Source organism: Lynx canadensis, chromosome B1 (assembly GCF_007474595.2).
Source record: "Lynx canadensis isolate LIC74 chromosome B1, mLynCan4.pri.v2, whole genome shotgun sequence".
Classification (NCBI taxonomy): Eukaryota; Metazoa; Chordata; class Mammalia; order Carnivora; family Felidae; genus Lynx; species Lynx canadensis.
In genome coordinates this window covers 102,393,875-102,420,095 of record NC_044306.2, presented here as the reverse complement: position 1 = coordinate 102,420,095, position 26,221 = coordinate 102,393,875, and the positions used below count along the sequence as shown (strand labels likewise).

The 26,221-nt window shown below is 34.8% G+C and overlaps 1 protein-coding gene across 8 annotated transcripts in view; it reads left to right on the top strand.

The window, feature by feature from the left end:
- Positions 1-25,733, top strand: part of KIAA1109 (KIAA1109 ortholog) — a 225,473-nt gene extending 199,740 nt beyond the window's left edge. For all 8 annotated transcript variants that reach the window (XM_030313128.2, XM_032592904.1, XM_032592907.1 and 5 more), the window contains 15 exons: positions 1,032-1,233; positions 5,069-5,269; positions 6,455-6,634; positions 8,833-8,970; positions 9,731-9,988; positions 11,321-11,471; positions 11,852-12,009; positions 12,107-12,299; positions 12,535-12,752; positions 15,786-16,037; positions 16,725-16,928; positions 18,683-18,877; positions 19,294-19,428; positions 22,523-22,688; positions 24,990-25,733. In XM_030313128.2, the coding sequence (XP_030168988.1) occupies positions 1,032-1,233; positions 5,069-5,269; positions 6,455-6,634; positions 8,833-8,970; positions 9,731-9,988; positions 11,321-11,471; positions 11,852-12,009; positions 12,107-12,299; positions 12,535-12,752; positions 15,786-16,037; positions 16,725-16,928; positions 18,683-18,877; positions 19,294-19,428; positions 22,523-22,688; positions 24,990-25,206 (2,868 nt within the window). In that variant the 3' untranslated portion in view covers positions 25,207-25,733. The remainder of the gene's footprint in view (positions 1-1,031; positions 1,234-5,068; positions 5,270-6,454; positions 6,635-8,832; positions 8,971-9,730; positions 9,989-11,320; positions 11,472-11,851; positions 12,010-12,106; positions 12,300-12,534; positions 12,753-15,785; positions 16,038-16,724; positions 16,929-18,682; positions 18,878-19,293; positions 19,429-22,522; positions 22,689-24,989) is intronic.
- Positions 25,734-26,221: the final 488 nt, after the last annotated feature.

The window sequence follows — 26,221 nt, the reverse complement described above, 5'->3', positions numbered from 1 at the left end:
TTTTGTTAGCACACCTGTATTTCTTGCCATTATGGTCCTTTTTGGGCAAATATAAAGTGTAATTGAGATATAAGTCACATAATAGTACCTTTGTTAGATTTTTGCTAAGTTATGGAATTTTTATTTAGTATTTTATTATAAAATACAGTCTTATCAGTAGGCCTTTGGGAGTATATATTAGTATCTGATTGAGTCCATTTATTAAAGAGGACTTGAAAACCACTTGTAACCAAACCTCAGGATTTTTTTTTTTTTTTTTTTTAGTTTATTTATTTTGAGAGAGAGAGAGGGCAAGCAAATGGGGAGAGGGGCAGAGAGAAGGAGAGAGAGAATCCCAAGCACATTCTGCACTGTCTGTGCAGAGTCCAGTGTGGGGCTCAAACCCACAAACCCATGAGATCCCAACCTGAGCCGAAACAAAGAGATGGACGCTTAATCGACTGACTCACCCAGGCGCCCCCAAACTTCAGGATTTAGTTAACCTTCAATTAAAACCTGATAATCTCAAGAATAAAAGAAACTGATGGTCATCTGTTCAAACTGTTTTCTACAACAGCAATTTGGCCAAACGGGCTTCAGTCTGATCTTCTGGAGTTTTGCATTAGTCTTTTGAAAATATGATGAAAACATGTAACGGGTGACAGCTAGAGAGTTTATACAACTTCTGTTACTACAACAGCTTTTTAAAAATTTTAGTATAAGAGGAATTATTTCCTTTAAAAAACTTATGAACAAGTATAATATGAACACAGACACCTTTAAATGTTTTGAATTACCTAGATGTCTAAATATGTATCACTCAGAGGAACCTCCTCAAATATTTAGATTTTTTTTAAATACCATTTTATTAATACATTTTGGTTAATATATCATGTATCTGTTTGATAAAGGCTAGGACATTAAACACAAAATCCTTTTGTGTTTGGTATATGTGGAATGAAATGGAAATTAAATATAAATTTGGCATCCAGTATGAAATGTTTTAACTTTTCTAGTACCTAGAAACTTTTTTGGTTTTCTGTGCTTTTTAGCCCTCACAGATCAAGTTTAGCTGTTTACCAGTATCAAGAGTAGAATGCATGCTGAAGCTGCCATCCCTGGACTTGGTGTTTTCTTCCAACCGAGGAGAACTAGAGACTTTAGGGACCACATATCCCACAGAGACTTTATCCCCTGGAGGTAATACTACCCAGAGTGGAACAAAGACCTCTTCAAGCAAAACTGGAATACCAGGTATAGAAACACTCTTTATTACACTGGTGTAAAGCAAATTCTACTTTTTAAACAAACATTTTACTAGTAATTAGTATGTATTTCTAAAAAATAAATTTGGAAAAGGGGAATATTTGAGAATTAGAGTATATACGGAAAAAATACAGAGATCAAAGTTTTTTAGTCTATTTTGTACTAATATATTTAGTATATTTTGGTACAAGTGAATGACAATTGAGTAACATTTTTGATTGGCTTGGAGCTATACACTACAAGCACTATGAAATAACTGTCATGTTATTATACATCTAAGTACTTCTGGATGTTTTATGTTATGCTCTATTTTTACATTTAAGAGTAATCAGTGTTGCAAATGGAAAGTAAGAGATGTAGTTATCTTGCAAGAATTTATCACAGTGAAATAAAATTGTATGAGGTAGTGTGTATACACACACACACACACACACACACACACACACACACACACACATTTAATGGTAAATTTTGCTGACTCAAATGTCCACTTTATGAAAGGTTTTGTTTTTAAGACAGAACCTATGATTTCCTGGTGAGACAGTTACTGTTCACTAATATATTAAAGCTGTCATTTCTGCCCTAAAAATCATACATCACATGCAAATCACAAAGATTTTATTCTTAAGAGACTACAATGAATGAAATGGATACTTATGAATAAGGGAACTATCATTAAAACAATGGTTCATAACCAGGGGTGATTTTGCCCCCAGAGGATATTTGACAATGTCAAAAGACACTGGAGAAACGGCAAAGCGTTTGGTTGCTGTGTGAATCTTTGAAAGTTTCACCATAAAATAGGAAAACAAAAGTTAATATTTTAGAAATAACTTTGCTAATGTGGTTGCCCACTGTCATACTTAGCTCCAAAATATTGCTGCTAGAATTGTGTTGCAGTCAACAAAATATTGGATTGGTAGTGTCCATTTTTGTAAACCTATTTTTTGATTATAAAATTAACTCGTTCATTATAAGAATACAGAAAACAGAAGAGTGCTAAAAATGAAAATAATAATATCCTTTTATAATAACCAGTATTATCACTTCCTACTTACTTTCCAGCATTTTTATAGATAGTCTTCTTCCTAGGCAAAATTTAAATATGAACTCTTCTGCTATGTATCTTTTAAAAACTTAAAATACAGGGGCGCCTGGGTGGCGCAGTCGGTTAAGCGTCCGACTTCAGCCAGGTCACGATCTCGCGGTCCGTGAGTTCGAGCCCCGCGTCAGGCTCTGGGCTGATGGCTCGGAGCCTGGAGCCTGTTTCCGATTCTGTGTCTCCCTCTCTCTGCCCCTCCCCCGTTCATGCTCTGTCTCTCTCTCTCTGTCCCAAAAATAAATAAAATGTTGAAAAAAAAAAATTTTAAAAACTTAAAATACAGATTTCCCCAAATTATTAAATATTCATATGTAAATAACTTTAATGATTGCATGATATTCTGCCATTTTGATCACATATTTGTGACTCCCTGGGCTTTTTGTTTTCTATTTTGTAAGTAATATTGAGATGAATATCTTTGTATATAAATTAACATCCTTAGGATAAATTCTTAAAAGTGTAACTCCTGAGTCAGAGAGAGTAGACATTTTTAAAGTGTTTGATATGTTTTCCTCTTCTTAAATATAAAGATTTATATTTTATTTTATTAAAAAAATTTTTTTTAATCTTTATTTTTGAGAGAGAGAGATAGAGTGCAAGCGGGGGAGGAACAGAGAGAGGGAGACACAGAATCTGAAGCAGGCTTCAGGCTCCGAGCTGTCAGCACCAAGCCCAATGCAGGGCTGAAACTCACAAACCGTGAGATCATGACCTGAGCTGAAGTCGGACGCTTAACTGACTGAACCACCCAGGCGCCCCAAGATTTGTATTTTAAACATAAGATTTAAATATATCTTCAATATAAAAGATTTAAATATATCTTAAATATAAGATTTATGCATCCTCACCACAGTGTGTGTAGACACCAAGTTCACTGTATTCTTCCCAACATTATGCTTTAAATTTATTTTTAATCATTGGTTAATGTGATGGACTAAAAATGGGATTTTATTATGTCTTATTACTTTATTGGCTAATGAGGGAGGGGGATAAATATGCCTATGTCCATTTCTCTGTTGGGATATTCACATTTGTCATAATGACAAAATGTCACAAAGTATTGATACTTAAATTATTATAACAGTATATATGTGCTGTGCTAGGTATATGTAGTGAAAAGAATATGAAATGAGTGACTATTTGTTATGCCCACATTTTGATTCTTGAGAAAGTAAAGAAAAATGAAGTAGCATCCCTCATTTTATCATCATAAAACATGCAGGAAGGAATGATGATGAGAATAAATGTATGAGAAGTATAGGTTATGACAGTATCCATTCTTTCAGAGGGTCTTTGTTGAACTTCACTGGGGTCTGGCTAAGTGCTAGGTTGGATATATGGTAGTGAACCTCACTAGCAGATATGTCCCTGCTAATGTGGAACATAAGTTGAATTTGGAGAAACAGATAATAAGCAGACAAGCATATTTTAAGTGGAAATGGGAAGTCGGCGAGTATCAATTAGCCAAGCAGAGAGTTGGGGTTATGAACACTTTAGGTAGAGAATACAAAATCCATGAGGCAAGAAAGAATTTGGCAAGTTTAAAAAATGAAAACAAAAATACAAGTGTAAGTAGAGTGTGGCAAACAAAAGGTGGACTGGCTTTTGAAAAAGATTTTAAAGAGATAAGAAACAGCCAGATCTTGTGGGGAAGCCATTGAAGAGTTAAGCAGAAAAGTACATGTGATTCTGATTTATGCCTTTAGAACACTAGAGTGGCTACAGTGTGAGAGCTGATTGGAGGAGAACAAGAGTAGAAGGAAGCAGGGAGAACAGTTGGCCATTTCAGCAGTCCAGAACTGATTATTGCTTAGCCTAGAGTAATAATAGTGAAATAAGGGAGATGGACAGTCTTGATAAATGCCCTCAGACATAGTAATGATATGGTGATAAATTGCATGATAGGGAGTTAGAAGTGGGAAGGATGACAAATAACCCCCAGGTTTCTGGTTGAGCTGTTTGCTTGGAAATGTCACTTACTGGAGATGGAGACCCTGGAAGAAAAACAGATTGGAGATAAAGATCAAGAGTTCAGTTTCAGACATGATAAGATTTAAATGCCTGTGACACATTCTAATAGGATGTCAAGTAACCAGTTGCAATATGAATTCAAAGGAGGTCTATATATTTTGGAGAAACACATTTCAGAATTATCAGCAAAATCATATAATGTTTTATTCAGATGCTTTACTCATATTTTGTACATTTAAAGCGTATTTTGAATTAGCGTATCCACCCATGGTAAGTGTTGCCAGTGAGGCTTTCTCAGGGAAAAGAGACCTTTAACTTTCTGCATTTGTGTACCTTCCTCTACTTCCACTGCTTGCTACTGAAATGTGGACTCTAGTTATATGATTTGGACTTTTTACAGTTCTCCTCCCCCTTTGTTTAGCCTCAACTGTTTTGTACCTCTTCCACTGCCTGCTTCCAGTGGAACAAAGGAGAAAAGTAACAGGAAACCATGGAGTTGGCCAAAACATATGTATAAATGTTTCAAAGATGAACAGACTATTCAACCCTGGTTTATAGAATAAATTAATTGCAAAGTACATCTAAGTCTTTATTTTCATTTTAAGGATTTAAATATATTGATCAGTTAACAATGTTTGAGTATTTCCATTTTAATTTCAAGTCTTGTTTGGTTCATAAGAATGTATTAAGTGACAGGCTTTTAAATTTTTCTGTGGCTTGTAATTTTTGCATTTCTTGTGTTCACTACAGGTTCATCAGGACTAGGCAGCCCTCTTGGCAGAAGCCGACACAGTAGTAGTCAGTCAGATCTAACCAGTTCCAGCAGTAGTTCATCTGGTTTGAGCTTCACTGCATGCATGTCTGATTTTTCCCTTTATGTATTTCATCCATATGGAGCAGGGAAACAAAAAACTGCTGTTTCTGGGCTGACTCCTGGATCAGGAGGACTAGGTATAGAGTGTTTGCATCTTTTTTAATTTAAAGCAACTTTTTTTTTAATGTTTATTTATTTTTGAGAGAGTGACAGACAGTGAGTGGGGGGAGGGGCAGAGAGAGAGGGAGATACAGAATCTGAAGCAGGCTCTAGGCTCTGAGCTGCCAGCACAGAGCCTGACACTGGGCTCGAACCCACAAACCACAAGATCATGACCTGAGCCAAAGTCAGACGCTCAACAGACTGAGCTACCCAGCTGCACTTGTAGCACCTTTTCAAGCTTGGATCTATTCAGAAATCATAACACCTTTAATAATGCATATAAAACAAGATCAGAAAGTTTATTTTTCTTGTTGCTATATATTCTGTCTCTACATAATAAGTAGAATATAAAATAAATAGTTTAGATGATTATACAAGAATTTTAAAACTCTGAGTATTTCATAAGTGCTATATGCAGCACAATAATCTGATTTAAAAGGATATTTATGTTATTTAAATGTTTTGCCAAATCATTTGTATAAGAAATTGTATTATACAAATAGTAAATTTTTTAAGTGTGTGCATCACATTTGTCAATTTAAACTGAAACCCTTCTCCTCCTCCCCTTCCTCCTCCTGGTCATTATTTAACCAACTTAAATTTCACTGTCATTTTAAAGTGCAGATTTGGCATGCCTGGATGACTCAGTCGGTTAAGCTTCCGACTTCCTCAGGTCATAATCTCACAGTTGATGGGTTCAAGCCCTGCATCAGGCTCTGTGCTGTGCTGTGACAGCTCATTCTGTCTCCATCTCTGTCTGCCCCTCTCCTGCTCGCACTCTGTCTCTCTCTAAGATAAATAAACATTTAAAAAAATTGTTTAATTAAAATGAAGATTTATCACTAAAAATGTAAGAGACATTGATATTAGTGAATTTCTCTTGATTTACTTAGATAACAAAAACATATTCTCCATGTCAAGTCTTGCTTTTATTGGAGAAGGGTTGTGAAAATCATCACTATTGTTCATGGGCTTGAAACTATTAAACGACTGTCAAGAATGCTCATTAGATCATTGTTAAACTTTTACCTCACTTCAAATGATTTCAATTGACGGTATATTCCAGTATATTAGATTATTTCATATAACTAGATAGTTGTACGTATGTATATGTACATGTATATTTGTGTGTGTGTGCTGTGTTTTTTTATTTTTTAAAGGGAATGTGGATGAAGAACCCACTTCAGTCACTGGTCGAAAAGACTCACTCAGTATAAACCTTGAATTTGTAAAAGTGAGTTTGTCTCGGATAAGGCGTTCAGGAGGTGCCTCATTTTTTGAAAGCCAGTCTGTAAGCAAGTCTGCAAGCAAAATGGACACTACACTAATCAATATATCTGGTACCTAACTTTATAGTTTTTTAATTAAAATACTGTTTTTCAGAATTAAGTAAGGGCCTCCTTTTTTTTTACAATGTTTAAATATTAAATATATTTAATAATATTAAGCTTTTAGTGATATAGGATTTAAAGGAGAGGAATAACAGTCCAGCCTAATGTACTATCTCAGTCTAAGTAATCAATGTTAGGAATATGATTTCTAGATAAATGCATAGAAATACCACCCAAAGGCCAATATATGCCTAATTAAATCACTGAAAATCACTTCTTTTCTTCGCTTCTCTAACATGAATTGGTAAAATTTCTGACTTATTAGTTTAAATTAATTTTCTGATTGTAAATCCTTAAAACACTAATGAAGGATGAGGGGTAAATAATTTTTACTTGGATTCATAAGATCTTAAGTTGTATGCATGTATATTGCTAGCTTTGTCACTAGCTATATACCTATGGGCAAATCACTTGCACGTTTTCTTTATATTGTGATTTGAGTATTTAAAATTAAATGCATATGGAATATTTTGAAGAATTTGGAGTACTACGTTAATGAAAAAGTTTAAAGTTAACTGCAGAAATATAGTAAGTATACTTTAACCCAATATTCATTCAACAAACATACATTGAGCCTATATTTAACAGTGAACTTGTGCAAGGCACTCTGCTCAATGATTCAGGGTACAGGCATGAATAGGCAAGGTCTTATAAGTAGAAAAATAAATGACACTGTCATGGGATTAATGCTGTAATGGAGGTTTATATAAAAAGGAGGAAAAAATAGTTTTATTTAAGAGATCAGACAATGCTTCACAAAAGAAATGATATTTGGGCCAGATTTTCAAAATTATGTAGGAAAATTCTTGGCTATAGTAACATGTTATATAATGGTACAAAAGCATCAGAAAGTATGCTTTTGGATCATACTTTGGTTCACCGAAGCAAAACACAGGCGTAACTGAACATTTAACTGGTTGTATGGTTGAATGTCCAGGAGGAGAGAGGAATTGGCTAGAGGTAAAGCTGGCAAAATAGACCAGGACTAGATTGTAGGGGGCTCAGATGCCAGGCTAAAAGAACAAGGTTCTGATCCTTTGGGCGATGAGAAGCCATTAGAGGTTTTTAAGAAAAAGGTTGACAGCATTGTGTTTAAAGATGACAGTACTGTATTATACATTTAAAAATCTGTGAAGACAGATCTCATTTTAAGTGTTCTTACCACACAAAAAAATTGTATGTGGATTATAAAATAAACATGTTTTCATTAAAAAAAAAAAGTGGGAAGATGCTTCAGATTGGTGTTTTAAAAAGAGAGTTGACAGTAGCATGAAAAATGGAAAGATGCTTGCAAAGGCTGTTGAAATAGACCAAGCAATAGGGGATAAAGCTCTGAACCGTGACAGTAAAAAAAGAGGAGGGAATGATTTTAAGAGAACTATAAGAGAATCTACATGCTTGAGGACAAACTGTGTAAGGAGCGATAGAGAAGACAGGGATGCCTCAAGCTTTTAGCTTAGGTGACAGAAGGGGCAGTGGACCATCATTAATTTAGAAAGTAAGGAAGTGCCTAATAGGACATTTAGGTGGGAGAGTCTGGTAGACAACTGACTGATTGGCTGTGTGGATACGGACTTGGGCTGAGACAGAAATGTTAGATTTGGGAGACACTGGTGTGTAAATCCTACAGAAGCTATGCAGAGGAACAGAAGAGCACGTAAAGCAGGAGCAACAGAATGCTCAGAGCAGAACCCCAAGAGTTGGCCATCAGAAGAATGCTTTCAGACTGACAAGTCTAAAAGGAAAATAGTAGTTCTTGCCACACACTGTTTAGTTTGCAACTAATTTTGAGGAAATTTGTATCCCCTGCCCATCCTGATTATTCAATTTCCATATTTGAGAAGAGCTCTATGTTAAAGTTGAAAGCTGTCAATAAGTCTGATCTTTAGAACCTCTCAGAATTTCACGATAAAGTGATAAAAGAATTTCAAGTTGCCCTCACCTCAAAAAAGGAAATGGAATAATGTAAGAATGTGCTATTTTAATCATTTGTGCAAGAACAAATATCACTTACTAATCATACCATCTAACTTATTTTGATATTTCATTAGTTAGTTGTGTAACATGTCATATTATGCTTACCATGTGAAAAGACTTTTAAAGTTTTGGAAATCTGTTCTAACAGATTTTATTTATTTCTTCATCAGCTGTCTGCGATATAGGATCTGCCTCCTTTAAATATGATATGCGTCGACTCAGTGAAATTCTGGCATTTCCAAGAGCCTGGTATAGGAGAAGTATTGCAAGACGCTTATTCCTTGGAGACCAAACTATAAATTTGCCAAGTAAGCTTGTTATGTAACTGTAATTATACTTAGGTTGCTTTTAATTATGATTACAATAATAACAAGAACCTCGGATTGATAACACAAGTTTTGTTAAGTTGTACAACAACTTGTTAAGTTGCACCGTGCAATTCATTCACCCACTGAATAAATGTCTATTGAGCGCCTCTAATGTGCTAACTAATCATTGGGGATACATTAGTACTGGAGATCACAAAAAGCTTGCCCTTTCAGAGATTACATTCAGCTGACTTATATTCTGTAATTATTCTGTAATCTTTGTAAAATCTAGAAATGCAGAAATACATTTAACCATCCAAGTTAATCTGGTTAGTTAAGCATGAAAAACAAAATGTTGGCAAGTTAATCTGGTTAGTTAAGCATGAAAAACAAAATGTTGGGAACATGTTACCATATTGCCTGCATTTTTTCTCTAGGACTTACATATTGTTGTACTAGTATAGTGTGTAAGTGAAAGGTAGAGTTGGCATGATACAGTAGAAAATATTAGAAATCCAGGTCTGAGTCTATTCCCTCATCTATAAAATGGACCTGTCTTGCCCTTTTCATGAGTTTCTGTAAGAATTAAATAATAACTTGCTGGAAGGTATTTTGCAAACCATAAATTACTGTACAGTTACCAAATAAAGAACTAGAAGGCATATATAATTATAAATGGTGGAGTGGTGAAATTTATTATTTTATAAGATGGAGACTCTACCCTGGTTAATTCTGTTTCTGTTTTCCACTTTTCTAATAGCATCTGGCCCAGGGACACCTGATTCCATTGAAGGGGTAAGCCAACATCTTTCCCCAGAATCATCAAGAAAAGCTTACTGCAGGACCTGGGAGCAGCCTAGTCAGTCAGCCTCCTTCACCCACATGCCTCAGTCACCTAACGTATTCAATGAACATATGACAAACAGCACCATGTCACCAGGGACAGCAGCACAGAGCCTAAAGTCCCCAGCTTCCATAAGATCAAGGAGCGTGTCTGATTCTTCAGTTCCCCGAAGAGGTAACACTGCTCTCTTTGTTATCAGTATCCCCACCCAAAGCCCCCAATATAAAAATCTTAATTCATTACTCTCAGATTTTTGCCTCAACTGTAGAAAAATATACTCTTGCAGACTTTTATGGAAGATGATTATGGTTGGGGGGCGGGGGGTGGAATACCCAAACAAAACAACAAACACTTCAAAGTATTTGCCAGCAGAAGAGGTAAGTGGATGGCTAGTAGTTTTGAGAGAGGAATGAGCATATTGTTAGTTTGCTCCACATCGTACCCTTATTCTTAGAAGTAAAACCAACTGGGGCACCTGGGTGGCTCAGTCTGTTAAGCATCCAACTTTGGCTCAAGTCTTGATCTTGCGGTTTGTGAATTCGATCCCTGCACTGAGAGCGCAGATCCTGCTTAAGACTCTCTGGGGCGCCTGGGTGGCGCAGTCGGTTAAGCGTCCGACTTCAACCAGGTCACGATCTCGCGGTCCGTGAGTTCGAGCCCCGCGTCGGGCTCTGGGCGGATGGCTCAGAGCCTGGAGCCTGTTTCCGGTTCTGTGTCTCCCTCTCTCTATGCCCCTCCCCCATTCGTGCTCTGTCTCTCTCTGTCCCAAAAATAAATAAACGTTGAAGACTCTCTTCCTCTCTCTCTGCCCCTCCTCTACTTGGATGTGCACAGTCTCTCTCTCTAAATAAATAAGTAAAAAAAAAAAAAAAAAGAAAAGTAATACCAACCTACAGTGTTGTTAAAGATGTCTGATATTGAAAATGTTAATCTTTGGTATTTATTCATTCAGTCATTCTTTTTATTCAGCCACTGTTTCTTGAACTCTTTTATATGTTCAGCACTGTTTATGTCTTAACATATAAAAGTGATGTAGTTCATGTCACAAGCTTAGAGTATGATGAGTAAATGAAGGATTCAAGATACACACTGAGCCCACAGGAACCCAGAAGACAGGTGCCTCAGCAGGTGTCTGCATTTCAGAATAGTCCCTGCCTTCAGGTCCTCTATTTGGCAGCAGCACCTTCTGATTTTCTCCTTTGTTAAGCAAATCTGAGGGTGATGATCTGTGTTGCTGTATCCCATGCACATCAGAATTTCCTCATAGAAAATGGAGATCATATGGAACTTTATGAGCTTTCAAGAAGTAAGACTATCAGCCCTTACTGAACACTCATTCAGTAAATGGTAGCTAGTATTTTAGAGGCAATGTGACAGATATTAAATGTTAGGTTTTAATTCAGAATACCATATTTTTATTTTGGGGATTATAGTGATAAGAGTGATAATTTTTAATTGTCCATGCATCTATGTGAATGAATATGCTTTTGATTTTTCTATTTTTAGATTCACTTTCAAAAACATCAACTCCTTTTAACAAATCAAACAAAGCAGCAAGCCAACAAGGGACCCCATGGGAAACATTGGTCGTGTTTGCCATCAACTTGAAGCAATTAAATGTTCAAATGAATATGAGTAATGTAATGGGAAATACAACGTAAGCTATTCAGATAAAAGGAAAATTAATCATTAGTTGTAATTTTTCTTATATTGTAGTAAAGCAATTTAAAACCTTTTTAATACTGAAATGTTTGAGACAGTAAAGACAGTAGAAAAAAGATGTAAATTGCTTTATCCTGAAAGTGGCCTTATCAAAGATACGTAATCTAAAACAACATGGAATATGTATTCTAAAAAGAGAAAATTATAAATAGTGTAATTTGCTAGGTAAAAAAGCTTTATCATCAATATTAATATTCAAACATTTACCACAATTTTTATAAGAAATGTATTGTTTTGTCAAACTTTTTAAAATCCTCTAACTCCTGTTTTAATTCATGACACTGAAAGCTTAATAACCCTTTTTCTTTTTTTCAGGTGGACAACTAGTGGTTTGAAGAGTCAGGGCCGTCTGTCAGTAGGAAGTAATCGAGATCGAGAGATAAGCATGTCTGTTGGTCTGGGAAGATCACAGTTAGATTCTAAAGGAGGAGTAGTGGGAGGGACCATAGATGTCAATGCTTTGGAGATGGTTGGTACGTTGAAATTTTATAACTGAAAAGTTTTTTAAAATTGATTTTGGTGTTTCCCAGTAGGCATTTCTGTGAAAAGTAATTATTGTTTCTATTTTAGCTCATATTTCTGAACATCCAAATCAGCAACCCAGTCACAAAATTCAGATTACTATGGGTTCTACAGAAGCTCGTGTTGATTACATGGGCTCAAGTATCCTCATGGGTATCTTCAGTAATGCTGATCTCAAGCTTCAGGATGAATGGAAAGTAAATCTGTATAATACACTGGATTCAAGCATGACTGATAAGAGGTATTTAGTAAAATGTTACTTTTTGAACACTTTATAGGACTGCTCCTAACATGTTTTCTCTCATCCAGTTAGAAAACACAAACAATTCACTTTTCTTGTAAAATGATTTTCTATTATGCAACAATATGAATGAAAAAGCTGGGTGGGTGAAGAAGGGAATTTGGTTTTTGTTTTGTTTGTTTTTTTTTTTTAGCTGTTTTGTATAAGATATATGATACTCTGTTTTATGCTTTAGTGAAATATTTGTCCATGGAGATCTGAAGTGGGATATTTTCCAAGTAATGATATCAAGATCAACTACACCGGACCTGATAAAAATAGGAATGAAGCTCCAGGAATTTTTCACACAACAGTTTGACACCAGCAAACGAGCTCTGTCTACCTGGGGACCTGTTCCATATCTTCCACCTAAGACAATGACAAATAACTTAGAGAAAAGTTCACAAGAACAATGTAAGAATTAGAACTAAGCCTTTATATATGCTTTATCTTTCACTAAAAGTTGCATTACAATTTTAATTTAATATATATACTACCTATATATCATACTTACAAAGTGGTTCATATGCTTTTTATTCTATTCACTCAGCAAAGTACCTGATTTCCTGCCCATCAATGGAATTAAAGGCCATCATTTGGGAAGTCATCATTTATTATCTCCTCCCCCCTGCCAAACTCACCCATAACCATACCCACTCCATGCTCCTGAATACTAACTATGACAATACTATGTTCTGGTTTAGAGCTTGGGCTGTGTAATCAGAATGTCTAAGTTTGGATTTATTAGATGTGTCATATTAGGCAGATATTCACTCAGTAATTCAATCAGCAAATCAGCTATGTTCTTAAGCACAGTTTTAGGCATAGGAGATCTACTAGTAGACAAAGTTCCTACCCACATAAAACTTTGTTGTAATGGGAGAGATAGACCATAGTTAATTTACTAACTAGGTAATTTCAGGTAGAAAGACGTGCTGAAAAAGCAGGGAAAAGAGATAAAGAATTCTAGTGTGTGAGGCTAGCTAGTGTAGAAAGGGGGTTCAGAGAAGCCTTTTCTGAAGTGAAAGATCTAGACTAGAAAGATCTCTTCTGGGAAAGAGAGTTGTACACATAGGGGCCTACTGAAGAGTGCAAAGCTCCTACAGAAGAAAGTTGGCTTATTTGAGGATGATTAAGGTGGCTACTTTGTTGGAACAAAGTGAGCAAGCAGGAAAATGTTGGACATGAATGGCCACATTCATAAGATTTTTAATATGACGGATAGCTCCATTGGAAAGTTCTGAACAGATTTAATATTTGATTTACTTTTTCTTAAACTTTTGTTAAAAGGATATTTTATTTATTTGAAAGAGTGAGAAAATGAGATTCCCAGGTAGGCTCTGGGCTGTCGATAAGGGGCTCGATCTCACAAACTGTGAGATCATGACCTAAGGCGAAACCAAGAGTTGGATGCTCAACTAACCCCTTAAAATACTCCTTTTTAGAGAATCATTCTGGCTGCTGTGTAGAGAATAGACTATAGGTGGTTAAGAGTGGAAGTAGAGACCATCGCAGTAATTACCATTACCATTATTGGACACATAGTAACAGTAAGGAGACCATTGGAAGAGTTCAGGCAACAAATGATGGTGGCTTTAACTAAAGAGAGGTAAAAGTGGTGAAAAGTAGTCAGAATCAGGATAATTTTAAATAATATTTTAGGGGCGCCTGGGTGGCTCACTTTGGTTGAGCATCTGACTCTTGGTTTTGGCTCAGAGCATGATCTTACCGTTTGTGAAATTAAACCCTATGTAAGGCTCTGCACTGAGAGCATGGAACCTGCTTGGGATTCTCTCTCTCCCTATCCCCCACTCAAGCATGTGCACTTTTTCTCTCTCTCAAAATAAACTTAAAATATAATTTTTTATAATCACAGAAGCAGTACATATGCACTGGAAAAGCCTAGAAAATAAATACAAGCAAAAAATAGAAACCTCACATTCCATCCAGAAATCAACACTCTGAACAGTTTATATGCTTTCAGATAATTTTCTATGAACCTATATACACATGTACTTTTTACCAAAATATTGTTCATACTGTTTCATAACCTTTTCTAGTGAACAATATCCAGTTTTCATTTTGCTAATTATCTTCTCTAGCCTTCTGAGGGCTATATATGTATACTGGTTTGGACAAATCAGTTGTAATATCGGTGTGTGTGTGTGTATGTATGTATGTATACATATATATAAAATCCAAGATCCCAATTTAAATCTGGTTATGTTCCTTTACTCTCTTTTAAATCAGCATAGTCCTTTTTTTTATGACCTGACTTGTTGAAGAGACTTGGCCAATTTTCCTACAGAATATCCTTCTAGATTTTTTTTTCAGTTTCCTTGTGGTTTCATTTATCTTGTTCCTCTCTTTTCTGTATTTCCTTTAAACTAGAATTGGTGTCAGGCACATTACAAATTAGAGAGATGTTCCCCAAAATGCCTGGCCTGGATTCTTCAAAAAAGTCCTTGTCATGGAAAACAACCCAGGCATAGGGAATTGTTTTAAAGGAAACTAAAGACACATAAAACTAAATACAATGTATGATCCTTGGTTGGATCTGGAATGAGAGTTGTGGAAAACAATCAAAAAGGACATTATTGGGATAAGTCAGAAATATAACTAGTGCTTCTCAAACTTTAATGTGCATCTGAAACACCTGGAGATGTCATTAAAATGAAGATTCTGATACATTAGGAACAAGGTGGACTTAAGAGTCTCCATGTCTAGGGGGCGCCTGGGTGGTTCAGTCGGTTAAGCGTCCAACTTAGGCTCAGGTCATGATCTCGTGGTCCGTGAGTTCGGGCTCTGTGCTGACGGCTCAGAGCCTGGAGCCTGTTTCAGATTCTGTGTCTCCCTCTCTCTGACCCTCCCCCCGTTCATGCTCTGTCTCTCTCTGTCTCAAAAATAAATAAACGGTAAAAAAAATTTTTTTTTAAATAAAAAAAAAAAAAAGTCTGTTTCTAATAAGCTGCCACATGATGCTGATGCTGCTGGTCCTGAGACCACTTTTGAGTAGCAAGGGTATAAGAGAATTTTAAAAAATCAGGAGATCTGCATTTGATTTCTAGGTCTTCTAGTCACTGGTTCACTAAACCCCTCTTCTTCATTGAAAAGAATATAGATGAAATACCTAATTTACAGAATTATTGTGAGAATTGTATAAAATTTCATGCAAGTACTTTGTAAATCATGAATCATTATAGAAATGTTAGTTGTAATTATTATTAGCAAGTTACTACTTTTCTTAATTCTATCCATCCTTATGAGCATCTTTTCCCAGACTATATTTTTATCAGCTTCTGCTTAATGTTAGCCAGGTGTTGGATTGTTTTCATCCCTTACCTGCATCACTTCAGCTGTAGAAAATAGCCACCTGCTGCCTTTCCACCTGCCATTCAGGATGTTTGAGAGGCACTTGAGGATAAGTGGTTTTTGGTTTTCTTGCAGTGCTTGATGCAGCTCATCATCGACATTGGCCTGGAGTATTGAAGGTGGTATCGGGATGCCACATATCCTTATTTCAGATTCCATTACCAGAAAATGGAATGCAGTTTGGAGGATCAATGAGCTTACATGGAAATCATATGACACTAGCTTGTTTTCATGGTCCAAATTTCCGTTCAAAATCCTGGGCCCTTTTTCACTTAGAAGAACCAAATATTGCTTTTTGGACTGAAGCTCAGAAAATCTGGGAAGATGGTAAATGGACACATTTGTAACTTTTACCTTTTCTTATGATTAACTTTTACCTCTCTGATATGAATATAAACGACAGAATAATTTTGCTTTCTTGTATCTTTTGTATGTTTTTCTTATATTACTGAAGTCCAGCCCTGTTTGTTCTCATGTACTTGACATGTCAAGGAGTTCATTGCCAATGTGTCAATATAGTCTGGGACATGCTTAAGCACTTACTTCTGAACTTGCCATCTTATTCTGTTTCTTAAGCAATTAAAGTTTCTGCGCTGTGTCTGGCCACAGTCATAATAAGTTATTGTAAATTTTTCTTATAAAAACATTATAAAAGACACATGGTGGTAGTTTAAGGAAACTGTCAGTCAAAACTATTATAAAACTTTTATGGGTAAGGCTATGCTTTTACCTCTATTTACAGTGATAAACCTCCTTCCTTCTAGCTTTAATTTCCTAATCTGTGGTTTCTTAATAATAAAGAAAAAATGGTTGATGCTCATCATCTTACTGGGGACAAATCAAGTTATAACTAAAAGAAAGAAATCCTATTTGTGATTTTTTTTCTCACTTTTCAGTTTTACACTCTTTCTTACTTATGTATGAGTTAGCTAAGTCTATTGCTCTAAAGCCACAACTATTTTCTTGCATCTAAATATAGCTTGTTAACATTAAGAAACCTTTTTTTTCTTCTAGGGTCTAGTGATCATTCTACATATATTGTACAAACGCTGGATTTTCATCTGGGCCATAACACCATGGTTACCAAACCATGTGGTGCTTTGGAAAGTCCTATGGCAACAATAACTAAGATAACAAGGCGTCGCCATGAGAATCCACCCCATGGAGTAGCAAGTGTGAAAGAATGGTTCAATTATGTTACAGCCACAAGAAATGAAGGTTAAAAGTTTATTTCTTTAAAGAGATTTGTTTTCTCTATTTGGAGCCCTGTTAACCTGTGTTTAGAATTTAATTAGAGGGAGAATTTTCATTTATTTTAAATCAGTTTCATTTTATTCCTGATGACATAAGTACTAATGTTGTACATGATTCACCACCCTGATTGTGCAACATCTCAAAAACTGGACACTATTTTAGATGTAAGAAAACATTCAAAAATAAAGTTGGTTTAAATAAATGAAGTTTATTATAGTTAAAATATTTTTGTAGTGATGCTAAATATCAGAGGTTTGGTAAAGTTATTACACAACTAAGTAATACAATGCCACAAACTTAAGGTTTGGGATGGTTGGTATAAAATGAAGCTAAATAATAATATTCCTATGAAATAAGTTTAAAAAGAGCACTTTTGGTGAATTTTTCCATTTGATTAGAATCACCAATCTTGCGATAATGTGGTCAGGAAAATTCTTATTTTGTGGTTGTTTTTGTGTTCAAGTTTATAGTACTGGCTTTTACCAATCATGTCATCTGTCCTGGAAAGGTGACTAGATTCAGACCCGTGAAGACTTGAATATTGTACAGAAATAACCATCTTTCAGTAAAGATGACTTAAGTCCCATTGAAAAAGTTACTATGGAATAGGTCATCCCAGGGGTTAGAGACTGTTGAAAATAATCTGAGAAGAAAAGGATAAGGAAGTAAATTAGAAGATTATGTATGTATTGACTATTCTGTATTGACTATTCTATCTTCCAATAGAACTTTTGGAGGAGGGAGTTCTTTTTGGCTGGTATACCATGTTGGGGCTATTAGCAAACTTCACTGCTACCTATATACCTAAAAAATTATTAACTTTTATAAGAAAACCATAGCACATATGTTGGAGAAAATCAGGACTTCTACCTGATTTCAAAGTCAGGAACATATTTAATTGCAAATTCTTTTAAGAGTAAAGTATTCACAATATGAATGAAACTCATGTGTGGAATTTAAGAAACAAAACAGAAGAATATAGGGAAAGGGAAGGAAAAATAAGATTAAAAACGGGGGGGGGGGGCAAACCATAAGAGATTCTTAAATACAGAGAACAAACTGAGTGTTGCTGAAGGGGAGGTGGGTGGGTGATGGGCATTAAGGAGGGCGCTTGCTGGGATGCACACTGGGTGTTTTATGTAAGTGATGAATCACTGGGTTCTACTCCTGAAACCGGTACTACACTGTATGTTAACTAACTTGAATTTAAATAAATAATGTACTCTTAAAAAAAAGAGTAAGGTATTCAATCTATGGAGAATTCTGAGCTTAATTAAACTCTTAAATTTAAACATGAATTTAGTTAAAAATAATATTCATTTTAATGTTTGAGAAATACAAACAAAATATATTAGATTTATCCAAAGTCATGTTATAAAGCTTTAGTCATGAGAACAGTGATAGAATCACTATATATATATGTAGTATATATATACTATATATATATGTGTGTGTGTGTGTATATATATACATATATAAATAAAACTGTACATATATAAACATATTACTATATTTGTAAATATAAACAAATAGATAATAAATATATTTAAATAGATAAATATATTTAAATAGACCAAAGCTTTATATGGCTCTATTTTTAAAAATGTGAATCATTATTTTCCAGCTTCTAAAATGATAAAAATTCTGTGAAAATTATATGCTTATCAATGTCTACTGGTTTAATTTGATTCCTTTTGTCTTTATTATTATCCACGTAGAGCTAAACTTGCTTCGTAATGTTGATGCTAATAATACTGAGAATAGTACTACAGTGAAAAATTCTAGTTTGTTGAGTGGATTCAGAGGAGGTTCTAGCTACAATCATGAAACAGAGACTATCTTTGCTTTACCAAGGATGCAGCTTGAATTTAAATCCATTCATGTTCAAGAGCCACAAGAACCTTCATTACAGGGTATGTGGAAAAATAGTTTCTAAAGTTACTAAGAATATTCTAAAGGAACTTCAGATTACTGTGTTCACACAGGTTGTGTAATATTAATATAGTGTAATGAAATTGATTTGCTTAGTCAAATTTTCTTATCAGCTATATGACTTCTGGCAAATGATTTAATCCATTTGTACCTCTTTCTCTTTGGGAAAATGGGGAGTAATAACAGGACCTCATTCATAGGGTTTTTATGAGGAATAAATGGCACATATTTGGAAAGTGCTTAGTAAATTATCATTTGTAAATCACATACAGAAACTACTCATTTCTCTGTAGTTGCATTTAAATGGATTCATTTATATGAACCCATGTAATATCCCTTATTAAGAGAAAGGGACTTCTTTCGTTAAGTCTTTTACTATAGAACTTTGCCATTGCAGATGCCAACCTGAAGCCAAAGGTAGAATGCAGTGTGGTGACAGAGTTCACTGATCACATTTGTGTGACTATGGATGCTGAGCTCATCATGTTCCTTCATGATTTAGTGTCAGCTTACCTTAAAGAAAAAGAAAAAGGTGGGTAGCATATTCTTTTTTCTTTCTTTCAAGCTTCAGGAAAGGCAGTTGTCAGTGCCATTTATATGGATTTTTATGGTCTAATGATAAAATGACTGGAATGTGTCTCCGTCCTTTATGAGTTGTATGTATCAATGAAATATATTGGTAGACTATCTACTATGTACATGACACTCAGTCAAAATATACCTCACACTGAATGGTGTTTTATTACTTTACCAAATGTTTCCATATAAGCTATGTACATTATCAGGACTTGTAGGAGAATCAAAGAAAGAAAGAAGAGAAAGAACATTTCTTTGAGGAAACACTGCTAGTCAAAGTGAAATGGCTAAAGAAACAACTACATAATAAAGTAGCATGAGTTATAAACATAATTGGGAAAACTCAGTTAAGTAGATAAGTCTGTTTAGAATGCAGAGAACATTATCTTTTTAGAAATAAATTATTTAGACCTCATTGGTGGGGTTTTGTTTTTATGAGCTAGCTAACATTGGTTTACTCACTGGAAACTTACATGTTTGTCCATTAAGAAACATATGGCAGGGCGCCTGGATGGCTCAATCGGTTAGGCATCCGACTTCGGCTCAGGTCATTATCTCACAATTCATGATTTCGAGTCCCGCGTTGGGCTCTGTGCTGATAGCTCAGAGCCTGGAGCCTCTCTCTCGCGCGCGCTCTCTCTCTCTCTGAAAAATAAACATTAAAAAAATTTTTTTTTTAAGTTTAAAGGAACATGTGCTGACCCTAATATCCATATAGAATGGATATAATAGAATCCATTCCATCCTCTGTAGCTGTTGAAAAGAATGAGGTAGTCTGAAATGTAATGATATGGAATGCCTTCCAAATATATAGTCTTTATTCACCCAGTAAGTATTTATTGCACAAACCTATGAATATATAGTGCTAAAACAATAGACATGATTTTCTTAAAAAGAATTTTTTTTTTAATGTTTGTTTATTTTTGAGAGAGCAAGACAGAGCGTGAGCAGGGGAGAGGGAGACACAAATCTGAAGCAGGCTCCAGGCTCCAAGCTGTGAGCACAGAGTCCGATGTGAGGCTCAAACTCATGAACCATGAGATCATGACTAAACCAAAGTGGGATGCTTAACCGACTGAGCCACCCAGGTGCCCCAGGATGTGATTTTTTTTTTAATTGCTTAGAATACATGCTATTTGTTTAGATCACCCTGTAATACTTCATTTTCTTCATGAATAAATATAAAATTTTTCTAGCAGTATTTCAAAATAGCCTCATGATAAATGTTTGAGTGAACAAAACAGATTATTTAAAAAAAATGCAAAAGCAGCATAGCACAGATTGAATTTCTGTTCCATTACTATTAAATCTAGATGTGTCAACAATTCAGTGAGAGTAAAATCAGTAATGATGACTGAAAGAAATCTATGAGACAGGAGTTGAAACTTAAATGACTGAAATCATTTAATAGGAAATACTTTATATAAGTAGATCCAGTCTTCACTTATAGCACCAACATATAACAGGCACTATTGTAATCCTCCTGTTTTTCTCTCTGCCTTAATATTTGAACTTAGTGTGGAAAAAAAAATATTCCAAGTAAATCTGTGAAGTTCAGAATTCTTTTCTAGTATACCTGTATATAAAAGCCTGCCAGATTTCTTTCTCACAGTTATATGAAACCTTTGTCACTTCACGAAATACTGTGTTGGTCTTGGTCTGCTATGAACTGTGCATATTTTTTTTTTAAATCTTTAAATACAAACTGTTGCGCGCACACACACACACACACAAAAGAGAAACAGACTCACTGAGAACAAACTGGTGGCTCCCAAAGGGGAGAGGAATGGGAAGATAGGGGGAACAGATGAAGAGGATTAAGAGCTACACACTTCTAGTTATAAAATAAGTCATGGGTATGAAAAGTAAAGCATAGGGAATATAATCAATAAAATTTTAATACACTGCTTGTGGTGAGCATTTCAAAATGTATATAATTGCTGAATCACTATGTTGCATACCCGAACCTAATATATATGTAAATTATTTTTCAATTAAGAGTAAAAACACAAACTTGTTTAATATCATTTCATGGGAAAGAGGAAATGGGAATTTGATTATCAGACTTACAGTAACCAAGTGTTATTATCTATGTGGATTTCAGTTATAAATAAAAATATTTTAACGGTTATATTTTGTTATTAAAAACTAAAAGAAATTAGTTTTGACCAAAATAAGTATAAACATGCCAGAGAATATTATTAACAGCATGTAAGACTAGACCAAATCAACATATTTCTAGAACATCAGATCAATTATAGCACCATAACCATTACCAATAATAAAAGCAGAGCAACTGAGCAGGCAGTAACTGCCTATATTCTTATGTGGTGTGATAGTGTGACAATAAGTACAGTTTTATTCCTAAGCTCATTCCCAGTCCATGTGTTACCCTGCTGCTAATCTACAATAAAGTTAAAAACAGGCTACACAAATTTATTAAAAGTACATTACATGAAAACTATATTTCAGATTTGATTTTGATTTTATATATATTATCACCAATTTAAAAAGAACTTGTCTTTCATAAAACATTTGAGTATGCACTTATAAGAATGAAAGGCTGCTTATGTAAAAAGCTTAGAACCAGTGTTCAAATATATATAGACATTTACATCCTAAAACTACTGAGTGATACACTTTATTGAGACACAATTCACATATAATACAGTTCACTCATTTAAAGCTATTTAAAATGTCCACCTATAGTCATTCTTTAGGAAACTTTTAACTGTCAATTTTAGTGTCCCATGCCTGTTGTCAAATCTTGTCATTCTTTACTATCAGTGTTAAGCACAGAAATATATATAAAATATATGCTATTCCTCAAAAATATGTTAACTTTAATACTGTCTTTCTTTAAGAAATACCAATAACTGGCACTTGTTTATGGCTTATTTTTAAATACTAGTTTTTCAGAAATATCATTAAATGAGGCTTTGGCCAGTTCATAAGTAAAATGATAAATGGAACTAATTATACTATTCATATGGTGATTTAAGATAAATTTATTATATACTTGCAATATTAATCTATGATTTTCATCATAGCCATTTTTCCACCTCGGATTTTATCTACTCGACCAGGACAAAAAAGTCCAATTATTATACATGATGACAATTCCTCTGACAAAGACAGAGAAGACAGCATCACTTATACTACTGTGGACTGGAGAGATTTTATGTGCAACACATGGCATCTAGAACCCACTCTTAGGTAAGTAGAAGGTATATATATTTACCTATATCCTACAGGATTATTATGAGAAAAAGGTTATAAATGATGTAGTAAGTTAAATACGATTTACCAAAAACTTTTTAGAAGTTAGCTACTTATAACATCTCTAACTTCTGGCTATGCTTTCTGCTCCTTTCTGCTTTTTTAAGTTCTTCTAGTCAGGGCAAAAGAAGCACAAACACTGCAAATAGCTCAGCATCCTCCACTGTGTAACATTCTTCCATTTAATCACTAAAATATGAGAGTAACTCTACTTCCACCATTGCTGCTATGTTTTTACCAGGATATTAATTTCAAGTGTTTGAAGTACCTACAGTTAAGTTTTTTGTTACTAAGTTTGGGTAGATACAGTAGCAGCCACACATTATCATTAAGGAATTATTACAATTTCTCACATATGTCATGACAATGTAATAGAACCTGCAATGTCATAGTTCGTCTGCATGCTAAGCAATACAGAACCATCCCTGAAATGTTGACTTTAATGCTGTCAGATTCAGGTTCATTTACCGAGTCATATTCTAATACAATCATGATGCCAATTACATCAACTTACTTTCATATTAAAATGTCAGTAGTATTTTCTAGTTTTAATTACATTTATAATGGCTGCTATAACTAGTGATACTTGCAGTGTGTGTCCTTGTTTATGATTACCACTTATGACCTTCCTATCATTTTTCCCTTTCCTTTCATCTGCTTTGCTAATGAAATTTTAACTGTCTGAATCGTGGAATAATGGTATCAAAAAAAGGTCACCATAAGAAAATTCTAGCATATTTCTGCATAATGATACAGATTTCATTTAGATAAGGTTATTCAGACATATTTATGCCACAAAATAATTCCAAACTAACAAAATATCCATTATACAGTAGACTCTTGTAAAAACAAAGTAGTGACTTTGTGTTAATTTGTATTCAATAAAATTTGGTATGAATTAATAGTAATATGAGTGCTCAGGAACAGAATTAAATATTGCAGAGGTTCTAATGCAGAAAACTACTTAGAAAATTTGTTTTGTATTTGTAAATCTATGATGAAATTAAATGCCTTTTAATTTGAACTTAAAAAGTTAAAAAGTGGTGGAGAGCATGTTGAAGAGCTCTGGCTCTAAGTCCAGGTTTACAGATAGCATAGTAACTAAATTATCTTGGCCAGAGAATCTAACCTAGTTCTGCCTCAGTTGCTTCATATGAACAATTGGTAAACAATATTACCTACCTTGTAGGGTTGTTACAATGGTTAAATGAGTTAATGCAAAATGCTTATAACTATTAGAGTTTTAGCAGATCAATGCTTAATACCCTCTTTTTCCCTTCCCAAGTTCAGAAGCAATTAAGACAGTGGGAGAGAGGCAGCTGCAAATCAAAATGGCAGTTTTAATACTGATAAGGCTCATAACAGAGAATGTGATTTCTATGTCTGGAAACAATGGCTTTCTACTACAAAGTCCAAGTTTGGACTTACCTACAGGGCCTTCATGATGGAGAACTCAGTGTGGAGGCGGGTGTACACCAGAATTGTGCAGTTGACAGCTCTGTGAACTCACCTAGCTACAGGCAGCCATGAACAGTCTTGGGTTAACCTATTTAGGAGTCTGTCCTTGAGAAACCTATTGCATGAAGGGACGGATCAAAATGAGTGGCTCTTAAGAGAAGGTAGGGAAGAGGGCACTAAACTACACTATATGGTTCCTCTGTTAACTTGTCAAACAGATAAATCATCAATAAGGGAGCAAAGAAAGGTCAGTAGTGTTTCACAAATGGCTATTCCTAAGGAAGGAAATGCCAGGAATAGGGAAAAAACTGTGTCCTTCAGACACGTTTAGCCCATAGCAAACAATACATTTTAGCCTTTTTCCCCCCACCATTATGCCACATATGTTGAACTCTCAGTTTTACTGAGATAAAACTGACAAAACACGTAAGGTATTTTAAGTGTACAGGGTCATAAATTTTATATCTGTAAACCTTGTAAAAGGATTCCTCCCATCAAGTTAACGTCTTTTAGAATGAACCAGATGTTCTTTAAATATTAAGATGACCCTGTAACTTAAGCCTAAATCAAAATGAGATTCATTTAGTCCACTGCTGTCAAGGATGCTTATAATAGTGAATGCTATTATAGTGAACCCAGGAATTGTAGCTTAGATTACTCAAATGCACCTACTGAGAATATTTTGTCCTAAGCGTATTATGGAGGTTTAGTGATGTTCTTGAATCTACCTTTAGGACTGTGTTAGGGCACTGTACTCCCAAATAACTTTTATACTTACAGATTAATTTCTTGGACTGGAAGAAAAATTGATCCAGTAGGTGTTGATTATATTCTTCAAAAATTGGGCTTCCATCATGCCAGGACTACAATTCCTAAATGGCTTCAAAGAGGAGTCATGGACCCACTTGATAAGGTTCTCTCAGTTCTTATCAAAAAACTTGGTACTGCACTACAGGATGAAAAGGAAAAGAAAGGAAAAGACAAAGAAGAACACTAAAAAAGTAACTCATCTGTGAACAAACTGTGATTGTGTCCGTTAAGTTTTATTACACTGGAGTGTTTTTTCTTTTTGTATAGTAAACTTATTTCCAATATAACTTAAAATAATTCTAATTTTGTGGTCATTACATTGAGAGTTTGTAAGTTAATCTGTTTATTCTAGTTCCACCATTCTGTATACAGTGAAGTATTGCATGGTAATGTAAATTTTGTGAAAAACTAGATTAAAATATATAAATCTGCTTGGTAGGGTTTATAATTGTATTATGTGCAATATGATTCCTCCATCTTTAAAATATTTTCAGAGTAACTGTGAATTTCCTTTGATATTGGCCATAACTTTTAGGAAAAATCTTGCTGATAATGTGATTTTTTTTGGTCATTAATTGTTTTTTCTTTTTTTAAAAGGTAGCCTTGTATAAATACCTATTTGTATATAGTTTGAGTAATTGTGATATGATTGAATACCACTAAAATATTGTTTGTAACTATTGTAATAAAGTCACAATAATTGGTTTCACTGTAGTTTTGGGGTCTTTTCTTCTTTTGATAGCTTATTTTTATAATTCTTGCAAAAATGAAATCCTTATAAAGATTAGATCAAGGAGGATGCAATCAGGAAGAGGCACAGCAGAAGCTTAAATATTAGATATTGTTCTATATATATATTTATTTAGACAGCAAGGCACACACGTGAGAGCAGGGGAGGGGCAGAGAGAGAATCCCAAACATGCTCCATGGTGTCAGCACAGAGCCTGACTTGGGGCTCAATCCCACAAACTGTGAGATCCTGACCTGAACTGAAATCAAGAGTCAGAGACTCAACAAGCTGAGCAACCCAGGCATGCCATTATTCTTTTTTTTTTTTTTTTAAGTTTATTTAAGAGACAGAGGGAGGGAGAGAGAGAATCCCAAGCATGCTCCATGCTGTCAGCACAGAGCCTGACCTGGGGCTCAATCCCACAAACCCCTGAGATCATGACCTGAACTGAAATCAAGAGTTGGATGCTTAA